The sequence below is a fragment of the Cherax quadricarinatus genome, chromosome 25 (assembly GCF_038502225.1).
Source record: "Cherax quadricarinatus isolate ZL_2023a chromosome 25, ASM3850222v1, whole genome shotgun sequence".
In the NCBI taxonomy this organism is placed as follows: domain Eukaryota; kingdom Metazoa; phylum Arthropoda; class Malacostraca; order Decapoda; family Parastacidae; genus Cherax; species Cherax quadricarinatus.
The window spans coordinates 3,703,836-3,717,028 of record NC_091316.1 but is presented as its reverse complement, the minus strand read 5'-3'; the positions used below and the strand labels follow the sequence as shown (position 1 = coordinate 3,717,028).

Genomic DNA, 13,193 nt, shown 5'->3' with positions numbered 1-13,193 from the left:
TCGAACCCAGACCCTCACCGTGTGAAGCGAGAGCGTTAACCACCAGGCCACCAGAGCCTAGTGCTCGTATTGCTGAATTTAAAGCCAGCAGAGGTTGGTTTGAGAGATTTAGGAATCGTAGTGGCATACACAGTATGATAAGGCCTGTTCTGGAAGAAAATACCAAACAGGACCTACAGTACTCAGGAGGAAAAGGCACTCCCAGGAACCAGTGTCTCATCAGTCATTGCTGCATCTTCAATAAAGGTAAGTGTCATTTATTCTTCATTTAGTAGAGTAGTACATGCACAATATATATTGTGCATGTACTGCTCTACTATTGTGCATGTATCCTTCTCTTTGTGTTTAGGAAAATGTATATTTCATGTGGTAAAAATTTTTTTTCATACTTTTGGGTGTCTTGCACGGATTAATTTGATTTCCATTATTTCTTATGGGGAAAATTCATTCGCATAACGATAATTTCGCATAACAATGAGCTCTCAGGAACGGATTAATATCGTTATGCGGGGGTCCACTGTATATGGAATAGGTGGTAAGTTACTAAATGCTGTAAAGAGTTTTTATGAGGATAGTGAGGCTCAGGTTAGGGTGTGTAGAAGAGAGGGAGGCTACGTCCCGGTAAAAGTAGGTCTTAGACAGGAATGTGTAATGTCACCATGGTTGTTTAATATACATATTTATAGATGGGGTTGCAAAAGAAGTAAATGCTAGGGTGTTCGGGAGAGGGGTGGGATTAAATTATGGGGAATCAAATACAAAATGGAAATTGACACAGTTACTTTTTGCTGATGATACTGTGCTTATGGGAGATTCTAAAGAATAAAAATTGCAGAGGTTAGTAGACGACTTTGGGAGTGTGTGTAAAGGTAGAAAGTTGAAAGTGAACATAGAAAAGAGTAAGGTGATGAGGGTATCAAATGATTTAGATGAAGAAAAATTGGATATCAAATTTGGGAGGAGGAGTATGGAAGAAGTGGATGTTTTCAGATATTTGGGAGTTGACGTGTCAACGGATGGATTTATGAAGGATGAGGTTAATCATAGAACTGATGAAGGGAAAAAGGTGAGTGGTGCGTTGAGGTATATGTGGAGACAAAAAACTTATCTATGGAGGCAAAGAAGGGAATGTATGAAAGTATAGCAGTACCAACACTCTTATATGAGTGTGAAACTTGGGTTGTAAATGCTGCAGCGAGGAGGCGGTTGGAGGCAGTGGAGATGTCCTGTCTAAGGGCAATGTGTGGTGTGAATATTATGCAGAAAATTCGGAGTATGGAAATTAGGAGAAGGTGTGGAGTTAATAAAAGTATTAGTCAGAGGGCTGAAGAGGGTTTGTTGAGGTGGTTTGGTCATTTAGAAAGAATGGATCAAAGTAGAATGACATGGAGAGCGTATAAATCTGTAGGGGAAGTATTACAACCCAGGAATCCAAATGGCCTGTTATCCTGGGTGTAATGGGAGCAAAATAAACACAGCAGAAAAAGTTTAAACTTATATTATCCTTCACCAATTTAGAACAGCAATATGTACACTATGTACAGTGATAAGTATAGTGCACTTCACGGTAAGCAAGGCAGAAATAGAAGCCACAAGATAGCAGACCGTGCTTCAACCAGCTCTAGAATGGGAATGACCAGGGCAGACAGGAGATTGGTACCCACATAACCTCTGCGATTGCCAAAACCATCTTCTTATTGGCTAGAACCTGGTCACTAGTTGAACGACGGGGCCCCATCATCAACTCTTAGCAACCTGGTTCGCTGGTTGGGGGAGATAGCCTGTGAATGAGGGTGTGTACATGCGCCGGAATAAAGGTTACGTACTCTTTGCATGCCACACCCCCACCCCGAGAAGGCTCAGGATTAGGCTGCCACCTCCCAGTGGTAACCATGCCGTCATGGCACAAAATAATGGGACTGCCTTTCCTCTCCACCACCCAACTCTTAGATAGAGCTCAGCTTTTCTCATGACAAAAAGCCAAACCCTAAACTCAAAGTGAGACAGCAGTCAGTCAAGCTAGCATAGGTCCAAGATACAGGCGGACGGTAGCCCGCATCCCCTCACTAAAAAAAAACCCCCACACCAGGGGATAAAAAAAAAAGAGCGTGAAAAGGGGTTACCACAAATATAACATCCTAACCTAAATAAATAAAAATATTAGACTCTAGATAATGAGTCCGCCAACACATTTTCTTTGCCGGCAATATATTTAATTCTGAGTGAGTATGGTTGCAGTCTTAGCGTCCAGCGCATGAGCCTTGTGTTGTGGTTCTTCATGGCTTGGAGATATACTAGAGGATTGTGATCACTGTAGACTGTGACCACCTGCGATGTCTGGGCCACACAAACATCGAAATGCTCCAAAGCCAGTACCACCACGAGGGCTTCTTTTTCAATGGTAGAGTAAGCCCTCTGATGTGGCTGGAACTTGGCTGAAAAGTATGCTACAGGCTGCAACTCCTCATTCTCGATTTGTAATAGTACTGCCCCAACCCCAGACTCACAAGCATCAACCTGTAATGAAAAAGGCTTGGAGAAGTCTGGAGACAAGAGAATGGGTGCAGTACACAATATTCATTTTGCTTTATTAAAAGCAGTGTTACAGTCTGAGGTCCAATTAAAGGGAACTTTGTGACTGGTAAGAGAGGTAAGAGGGGCTACAATATCTGAGAAATTCTTACAGAATCTTCTGTAAAATCCTATCATGCCTAGGAAACGTTGAAGAGATTTCCTATCATGAGGAACTGGATAATCTTTAATAGCAAGAACTTTAGCAAGTTTAGGTGCAACTTTACCACTACCTACTTCATGGCCTAGAAAAGTGATAGTGGCCTGGCCAAAGGAAGATTTAGATAAATTAACTGTTAAATGGGAACTCTTAAAGGTCTCAAAAAGAGCCTTAAGTCTAAGTAGGTGTTGATCCCAAGTATCAGACACCACAACAATATCATCTAGGTACACTGCCGTGCCTTCAAGTCCTTTAATAGCCTGATGAATAAGTTTCTGGAATGAAGAGGGGGAATTTTTCATTCCGAAGGGGGTTACTGTGTATTGATAATGACCTCTTGGAATTACGAAGGCAGAGATTTCCTTCGCCTTATTCGTCAAAGGTACCTGTGAAGGCTTACTCAGCCCTGTAACAACTTCAGACAGTATTACTCAGGCTGGCTCCTCCTCAGGAAAATTAATGAATAGAAAAAGAAATAATAATTCACAAAGATAAACACTTTATTATTTATTAAATCAAACATAAAACAATAAAACATGAAAGGTATATCCTATTTGAAAGAAAAATGAAAAATGAAATGAATAAAATAACATTTGAACTCAACGCTAATATCTACAGGGGTGTCTGGTGTTGGTGACACTGTTGTTGAAATCGTAGCCGTTGCTAATGATGGGGTGGGGGGGGGGCGCAGGTGTTGGTGAGTAATCTCTCCCGATGATAGGAAAGCAGGTTCTTTACCGCTGCAATGATGTGGGGTTACGTCCTGCAATTTCATACAGGTGCACAGGTACTTAAATGCAAAATGGGGAAGTCTCTGGACGTTAGTCCTTCTGTTCTTCTCGTTGATTGACAGGTTACCCTCACTGTCATCCAAGCTGAAAAGATGGACAGGTTACCCACTGCTTAAATAATCACTCTCCATGGCAGTGTACAATACTCAAAAGACGTGGTGATTATTACAACAGTCAACCTAGAGCAAGACTGAAAGGACTAAGTTTATTATTGGTCAAAAGTGAAGCTTTTAACTAATAAATCCACTAGAATACAAGGCAGGCATGTACTTACAGTAGTGTTGGGAGCTGTGAGTCGAGTGATTTACTGTTTGACCAGAGCCCCACACGTCACCTTTCGGGGGGGGGGGGGGAGGGGAAGGGATAGCGGGAGCTAGACTGACCCTACCTTAACTAGTAGCCGGCAGTGAAACTATCACTTTCGGGGAGGGGGAAGAAAGGCGGGAGCTTGACTTGCCCTACCTTAACTAGTAGCCGGCAATGAAACTATTGTTACTATATCGCTACTCCTATCTATTGAACTTTTCCCTCACACTTCCCCATACCAAGACTTATAGTCAAGGAGTATAAGAAGAATAGGCGAGGAAAAAGTTCTAACATGTGGAAGTCGCGTAAGGCAACAAATCTTCTACTGACTGTCACGACTTAACCAGTCAGAGAAATAATTGGATGAACCATTGATATACACAATATGGAACTTAAAAGCCTGGAGTGCCAATGTCCACCTCAAGAGGCGACTGTTGGTTCCCTTCAAAGTTTCTAAGTATATCAAAGGTTTGTGGTCCGTTTCTAAAATGAATTCTTTTCCCAGCAAATAAAATTTAAGTTTGGAGATACCCCACTCAAGGGCTAAACATTCCTTTTCTATTGTGGAGTATCTTGTTTCTGCGGGAAGGAGTTTCCGGCTTAGGAAGCATACAGGGAAGGGAGGAGTCTGATGTGCCATCTCTTCTTCTATAAGTTTGTCAGCAATCAGTGAACGCAGTTGCGCAGCTGTGAGAGTGCGTTTGTATTTAATGCCAATGGAACGAGCAATTTTCCAACAACGCTGTAGGGACAATTTAGGTAGGTTATGCAAAGTACAGTGGACCCCCGGTTAACGAACTTTTTTCATTCCAGTAGTATGTTCAGGTGCCAGTACTGACCGAATTTTTTCCCATAAGGAATATTGTGAAGTAGATTAGTCCATTTCAGACCCCCAAACATACACGTACAAACGCACTTACATAAATACACTTACATAATTGGTCGCATTTGGAGGTGATCGTTAAGCGGGGGTCCACTGTATATGCCGACACCAGACATCTGACTTGTCTAGGTGGCATAAGTTATTCGCTATGCACAGTACGATTGCAGAATACCCCAACGTAACACGTTAATTTGCAGAACACGCTTAGCTATGCACAGTACGATTGCAGAATACGCATACAAGCAAAGCTGACTGCAAAATTCTCCACACCGAACAGGCTAGTAACAACTGACACGCAAAATTTGTAAAGCAATGCCAGACAGCTACACTGTTCTAGAAGATTGACCATAGCAAAGCGAGCACACCGAACAAGCTAGTAGCGAGCTGTTGAACGATCACACAATAGCAAGGCTGACCATAACAGTAACTGACACGCAAAATTTGTAAAGCGTAGGCCAAGCTAATGCAATGCCAGACAGCAAGCTGCACAATGTTCCTGCTACGAGCTTCACCCTAAGCTCAACCGTTTCTCTAAGTCCAGCTCCAGCTCTCGGACAGGCTACCATATTACAACCCAGGAATCCAAATGGCCTGTTATCCCGGGTGTAATGGGAGCAAAATAAACACAGCAGAAAAAGTTTAGACTTATATTATCCTTCACCAATTTAGAACAGCAATATGTACACTATGTACAGTGATAAGTATAGTGCACTCCATGGTAAGCAAGGCAGAAATAGAAGCCACAAGATAGCAGACCGTGGTTCAACCAGCTCTAGAATGGGAATGACCAGGGCAGACAGGAGAGTGGTACCCACATAACCTCTGCGATTGCCAAAACCATCTTCTTATTGGCTAGAACCTGGTCCCTAGTTGAACGACGGGGCCCCATCATCAACTCTTAGCAACCTGGTTCGCTGGTTGGGGGAGATAGCCTGTAAATGAGGCTGTGTACATGCGCCGAATAAAGGTTACGTACTCCTTGCATGCCGCAGGAAGGAAGGCGGAGTAGGGGTCGTCCTCAAAAAGATTGGAGGGAGGGGGTAAAGGAGGTTTTGTGGGTAAGGGGCTTGGACTTCCAGCAAGCGTGCGTGAGCGTGTTAGATAGGAGTGAATGGAGACGAATAGTATTTGGGACCTGACGAGCTGTTGGAGTGTGAGCAAGGTAATGTTTAGTGGAGGGATTCAGGGAAACCGGTTATTTTTATATAGCTGGACTTGAGTCCTGGAAATGGGAAGTACAATGCCTGCACTCTAAAGGAGGGGTTTGGAATATTGGCAGTTTGGAGAGATATATTGTGTATTTTTATACGTATATACTTCTAAGCTGTTGTATTCTGGGCACCTCTGCAAAAACAGTGATTATGTGTGAGTGAGGTGAAAGTGTTGAATGATGATGAAAGTATTTTCTTTTTGGGGATTTTCTTTCTTTTTGGGTCACCCTGCCTTGGTGGGAGACGGCCGACTTGTTGAAAAAAAAAATAAACAAATAAGAAAGGATTAATACATTTTCTTAACTAATGATCTTATTTCAGGTTTAGTGAAATTGGTTCCAGTGCAAATATACTTTCCACACTAGCAAACAACTTGGAAGTGCTGTTTCACCAACGGCAGAGCAGAGACTATCCAGTAAACAATACCTTCACCATTGTTATTACAGCATTTAAACACACAAAAGATGAAGGTAGGTACATTTAATTATTTTCTTTGAAGGCTACCATTCACTGTCACTCTAACCTGCTCTTATAGGATTAAGTTCATTAACCCTTTGAGGGTCCAAGAATTTAAAAAAAAAAAATGTTTGCTCTTATTTTTATGAAATGGTAGAAAATCTTTTTCTGAAGGTAATAAAACAAATGTAAGAAATTTGATGGAAAATTGGCAAAATTACGTTATCACGAATTTTACTGCATAAGTGAGGGTGTGTAAAGGTAGAAAGTTGAAAGTGAACATAGATAAGAGTAAGGTGATGAGGGTATCAAATGATTTAGATAAAGAAAAATTGGATCTCACATTGGAGAGAGGGAATATGGAAGAAGTAAATGTTTTCAGATATTTGGGAGTTGACATTTCAGCAGATGGGTTTATCAAGGAGGAGGTTAACCATAGAATTGATGAAGGAAAAAAGGTGAGTGGTGCATTGAGTTATATTTGGAGACAAAAAATGTTATCTGTGTAGGCAAAGAAGGGAATGCATGAAAGTATAGAGGTACCAACTCTTATATGGGTGTGAAGCTTGGGTTGTAAATGCTGCAGCGAGGAGGTGGTTGGAGGCAGTGGAGATGTCCTGTCTAAGGGCAATGTGTGTTGTAAATATTATGCAGAAAATTCGAAGTGTGGAAATTACGAGAAGGTGTGGAGTTAATATAAGTATTAGTCAGAGGGCTGAAGAGGGGTTGTTGAGATGGTTTGGTCATTTAGAGAGAATGGATCAAAGTAGAATGACATGGAGAGCATATAAATCTGTAGGGGAAGGAAGGTGGGGTAGGGGTCATCCTTGAAAAGGTTGGAGGGAGGGGGTAAAGGAGGTTTTGTGGGCGAGGGGCTTGGACTTCCTGCAAGCGTGCGTGAACGTGTAGATAGGAGTGAATGGAGACAAATGGTTGTTGGTACCTGACGAGCTGTTGGAGTGTGAGCAGGCTAATATTTAGTGAAAGGATTCAGGGAAACCCATTATTTTTATATAGCTGGACTTGAGTACTGTAAATGGGAAGTACAATGCCTGCACTTTAAGGGATGGGTTTGGGATATTGGCAGTTTGGAGGGGTATGTTATATATCTTTATATATGCTTCTAAACTGTTGTATCTGGGCACCTCTGCAAGTACAGTGATTGTGTGAGTGAGGTGAAAGTGTTGAATGATGATGAAAGTATTTTCTTTTCAGGGATTTTCTTTCTTTTTGGGTCACCCTGCCTCGGTGGGAGACAGCCAACTTGTTGAAAAAAAAAATAAGCCGTAGATTAATATTAGTGTCATACTGAAGGATTATCTTCTGTCTCCAGACACACACTCCTCCCACTGCCACAATTCCTAACATACTTAATGACATATCTTATTCATACATCAACGAGTCTTCAATAAAAGTAAGTGTGATGTTGTTATTGTTTTATTCTTCATGTCTCATTGTTTTCTGTGTATGTAAATCAATATTTCATGTAAAAAAAATTTTTTTTTGTTAATAATTTTGGTCTGAAACGGATTAATTGGATTTACATTATTTCTTATGGGGAAAATGGTTTTGCAAATCGTCAGTTTCACCATTAGTCACACACTTTGTAATGGATTAATTACGAAAAACGAGGGTCCACTGTATTACTTCATTTTATCGATTGAGCACAAGAAACTGCCCAGTCAACTATTTCAACTAACCAATAAAGTGATCAGAAATTGGTAATTTGGTCAATTTCACACAAAGTTCAGAATATTCCAATTTCAAAATAGGGTCCAGAATAAACAATGCAGGCATTCCTGGCACTAAAACACATTTCCTCTGTTTATTAGTTACATTTCCAGGCTTTACAGATGAATTCCATTTTGATTTTTTATTTACATGAAAAGTTTTTATTCACACCAAAAATTAAAAGATTTACTGTTATGCAATATTGTAATAATTGTATAAATAATATTAGCACATTTGTGAATGTATATTAGACCCACCAGTTGATGTGTATTGAACATTGGCAAAAATCGAACCTTTTCACTACCTTGAGCTCAATTTCAAGCTATTTTCAGTACTAAAACCAATCAGAATCATCTCTATTTCTGTAATATATTTTTCATTCTATCAAGAAATTGTAAATACAGCCGTAAAAATCATACAAAAATAAACTGCAAAGTCAGTGTTTTAATCCATAATGTCACATTTTTTCTAATTATGCACTGCGGGCTGCAGGATTTGTTTTATATGGTGCACACTTACCACGTAGATGTATTTTCTCATATCTATCCCCATATTTACCACTCACAGCTTATCTAAGAGCTGAGCTCATGACGTAGAACTATGGCTTAGACCCTCAATAGGTTAATGTCCTTGCTTCAAGATCCTACAATTGAAGTTATGATAACAGTGCACAATTGACGGAAATGTTGTCTAGAACTTCCTCTCCAAATTGTAGATTTGATGTGAATCAGCAGATTTAATGGTAAATATGAAAAATCATGATATTAAAAAATTGTCTAATCTGAATTTATAGTTTGAATAAACTGTAAATTATTGTTAAAATTTCATACATGTAATACTCATGGTAGAAATATTTATATTAAAGTGATTGCTATGATAATTTGTTATTAATATTGGCAGAAAAATTATTTGATAAAAATAAAAGTTTTGATTAGTTTTAATTTCCTAGTTATTTCAGATTTATGACTGAACATTTAAACTACTTAATTTATTAATAGGAATGTTTTTTATGTGTATTTTTTTTTTTAAATTAATCTTTTTTGTGCTGTAACATTAATCTATTAAATAATTATTTTACTTAAATATTCAGATTTCTTATAAAAATAATCTTTTTAATGATCATTTTTTTGTCTTAATGGACAGTCATTTAGGCCATATTTGTGCTATCAAGTAAAATTCTTATGCTTCAATATATACTAAAATGGGCATATGTTAAGAGACTTAAAAATCAAATTAAGGAAATTTTTCTGTATTTTTTCTGATCGCATTTAACGCCTGCTTGATGATGTAGATAAGGATGGCTACAGGTTTCTTTCTTCAACACACCGGCCATATCCCACCGGCTACAGGTTTATGAAGCAATAAATATGTTAATGCAAATTACATTTTCTCATATCCACCATGGTATAACCTTAGAAAATGACCAGTACATTAATGTTTTATACCCAATTTCTTTCACATCTTTTTTTTTTTTTGGGGGGGGGGGAGGATGGGCAGGATGAAATTCATAATTGCATACTGTTAAAGTATATTTATTCTGATGCTTTTATATAGGTGTTAGGTATGATCTTTGAATGCTGCAGTGAGAAGGAATTTGGAGGCAATGTAGGTGTCATTCTTGAAATCACTGTTGATGTATGAATATAGTGAAGAGAATAATGGTATAAATCTTATATAATTAAAGTGGGCAGAAGTGATATTGTTGAGATGGTTTTGTTTTGTTGAAAGAATGGAGCTAGGCAGATTGATTAGGAGGGTGTATAAATCAGGCATGTATAAAAGGTGGTGAAGAGTGTCCAAATTAGAGTTGGAATAAGAATGCAAAGGATGTTTTGCAAGGCAGGGCTTTGATATTGAAAAGCTTATATGTAAAATGGAAAGTAACATAATGATGTTTAGTATTAATGGTAGAATTACTAACAAAGTGATAGGTATAAGGACACAGATGCAACTAATGTGACATTTTATTGTGGCAGTGCTTTACTCTCCAGGAGTTTTGTCAAGTTATTGCCACAATAAAATGTCATATTAGTTGAATCTGTGTCCTTTTTACTTAACATGACAGTGTTTATTTAATTATACATATAATAAGGATTTTTTAAAGCAATTTTTTTCTTGATAGCACAAGTAACAACTGATTTTGTGAAATGTTCTTTAATACCTTTATATTCACCTTAAGAATTTTCTTCTCTTGTTACAGTACACTGAGATAAAAAAAAATGGTATGAATAACTACAGTCAAACCTTCCTCTCCTTCAAATCACTAATATGAATTGAGCTTGGCATTTGTAGAAGTGCATGCATTATGCAAAACTAACACTGCTTCTAATTAAGATAATTGTTGTTGCTTGCAACCTGAACTAGTAAGTATTATTTGGCTCCATGTATGGGTGAGAGAAATAGCACTGTGTATAATATTTTTTAGGCAGGGCCAGCATATAATGCAATTTAGTTCATAAAATGGAAAGCATCTTGATCTATTGAATTGAAGTATTCACATGTGTAGGCTTCACTGCTTGCAAGTGGAATATGGAATACTAGTCATTTTGATATCAGATATAGACACTTAGAATAATAGTAGTAGAAAATAATTTGCATTATATCTCTGTGTATGGCATTTTAATCTATAATTTTTTGTTTTTTTTTTTTTTTTTTTTTTTTTTTTTTTTTTTTTTTTTTTTTTTTTTTTTTTTTTTTTTGCTTCAGTGGTAGTATTGGCTTGGTAATTATTGTTAATAATAAGTAGAATGTCTGACTTGAGCATCACTACATTCCTTGGCCTCATAACCATAGGTAGAATGCCTAAGTTGAGCATTGCTATATTTCTTGGTATCATATTTCTTTTGTTCTTTCTCATGGCTGTAGTTATTCACCAGTCTAATGCACAGTCTGTGGTTGACATTTAGTGTTTTCAGAAGCTTGTAAGGGCAAGTTCAAGTGTACTGGAAATGACAACTACTGCATCGACCCAAGTTATGTGTGTGACAACCACTTCAACTGTGCCTTTCCATCAGGAGGAGGAGATGAATTGCAGTGTGCAGGTTTGTGTTCTGTACTCCAAGGGGGTTTTTTTAAATGATAAAAATAAAAATCTTATTTCTTTAGCACACATAAAAGTTATAAAAGATGGGTTTACAATATCTTTGGTTACAATTTTGATACATTTATAATACAAATCCAGTTTGATACAATTACAATATACAGTAGGGCCCCACTTTACGGTGTTCCACTAATGTGGACATTTCAGATTATGACCAAAAAACACTATATGGCTCTTGACACCTGATTTTCTAATACGGTCACCATGGGCCACCTGGTTTGTTTACATTGTCTGTGAGCACATCTCTCCAGTATGTCTGGAAACTTTCCAGAATTTCAAGTGTTTTAATGCTATTTCATATTTTATAATACAGTAGGGCCCTGCTTTATGGCGTTTCGCTTTACGGCATTCCACTAATTCGGACATTTCAAATTACGACCAAAACTCGTTATATGGCTCCCCTCACGTGACTTTCTAATATGGTCACCATGCGCCACTCAGTTTGTTTATATTCTCCGTGAGCACGACGTCTCCATTATGTCTGGAAACTTTCCAAAATTTCGAGTGTTTTAAAGTTATTTCATGTTTTATATCAACTCTGATAATTATCCTTTTATTAACTTCACACCTTCTCCTAATGTCCACACTCCGAATTTTCTGCATAATACTTACACCACACATTGCCCTTAGACAGGACATCTCCACTGCCCCCAACTGCCTCCTCGCTGCAGCATTTACAACCAAAGCTTCACACCCATATAAGAGTGTTGGTACCACTATACTTTCATACATTCCCTTCTTTGCCTCCATAGATAACGTTTTTCGTCTCCACATATACCTCAACTCACCACTTGCCTTTTTTCCTTCATCAATTCTATGGTTAACCTCATCCTTCATAAACCCATCCGCTAACACGTCAACTCCCAAATATCTGAAACCTCACTTCTTCCATTCTCCCTCTCTCCAGTGTGATATCCAGTTTTTCTTTAAATCATTTGCTACCCTCATCACTTTAATCTATGTTCACTTTCAACTTTCTACCTTTACACACCCTCCCAAATTTGTCCACTTACCTTTTCAACTTTTCTTTAGAATCTCCCATAAGCACAGTATCATCAGCAAAAAGTAACTGTGTCAACTCCCATCTTGTATTTGAGTCCCCATAATTTAATCCCACCCCTCTCCCCAACACCCTAGCATTTACTTCTTTTACAACCCCATCTATAAATATATTAAACAACCATGGTGACATTACACATCCCTGTCTAAGCCCTACTTTTATCGGGAAGTAATCTCCCTCTCTTCTACACACCCTAACCTAAACCTCACTATCCTCATAAAAACTCTTTACAGCGTTTAGTAACTTACTACCTATTCCATATACTTGCAACATCTGCCACATTGCTCCCCTGTCCACTCTATCATATGCCTTTTCTAAATCCATAAATGCAATGAAATTTTTCCTACCTTTATCTAAATACTGTTCACATATATGCTTCAATATAAACACTTGATCAACACATCCCCTACCCATTCTAAACCCTCTTTGCTCATCCGCAATCCTACTTTCTGTCTTACCTCTATTTATTTATTATTATTTTTTATTATCACACTGGCCGATTCCCACCAAGGCAGGGTAGCCCGAAAAAGAAAAACTTTCACCATCATTCACTCCATCACTGTCTTGCCAGAAGGGTGCTTTACACTACAGTTTTTAAAACTGCAACATTAACACCCCTCCTTCAGAGTGCAGGCACTGTACTTCCCATCTCCAGGACTCAAGTCCGGCCTGCCAGTTTCATGAATGTTACTTTGCTCACACTCCAACAGCACGTCAAGTATTAAAAACCATTTGTCTCCATTCACTCCTATCAAACACGATCACGCATGTCTGCTGGAAGTCCAAGCCCCTCGCACACAAAACCTCCTTTACCCCCTCCCTCCAACCTTTCCTAGGCCGACCCCTACCCCGCCTTCCTTCCACTACAGACTGATACACTCTTGAAGTCACTGTTTCGCTCCATTCTCTCTACATGTCCGAACC

General features: G+C 38.6%; 1 protein-coding gene across 3 annotated transcripts in view; it reads left to right on the top strand.

Moving 5' to 3' along the window:
• LOC128689954 (uncharacterized) overlaps positions 1 to 13,193 on the top strand; it is a 42,291-nt gene that overhangs the window by 9,725 nt on the left and 19,373 nt on the right. The window contains exons 5-6 of one of the 3 annotated variants that reach the window (XM_070088571.1): positions 6,244 to 6,392; positions 11,028 to 11,150. In XM_070088571.1, coding sequence (XP_069944672.1) covers positions 6,244 to 6,392; positions 11,028 to 11,150 — 272 coding nt within the window. Of the gene's footprint in view, positions 1 to 6,243; positions 6,393 to 11,015; positions 11,151 to 13,193 lie in introns of all 3 variants that reach the window. The other 2 variants (XM_070088570.1, XM_070088569.1) reach the window with 2 other exon arrangements.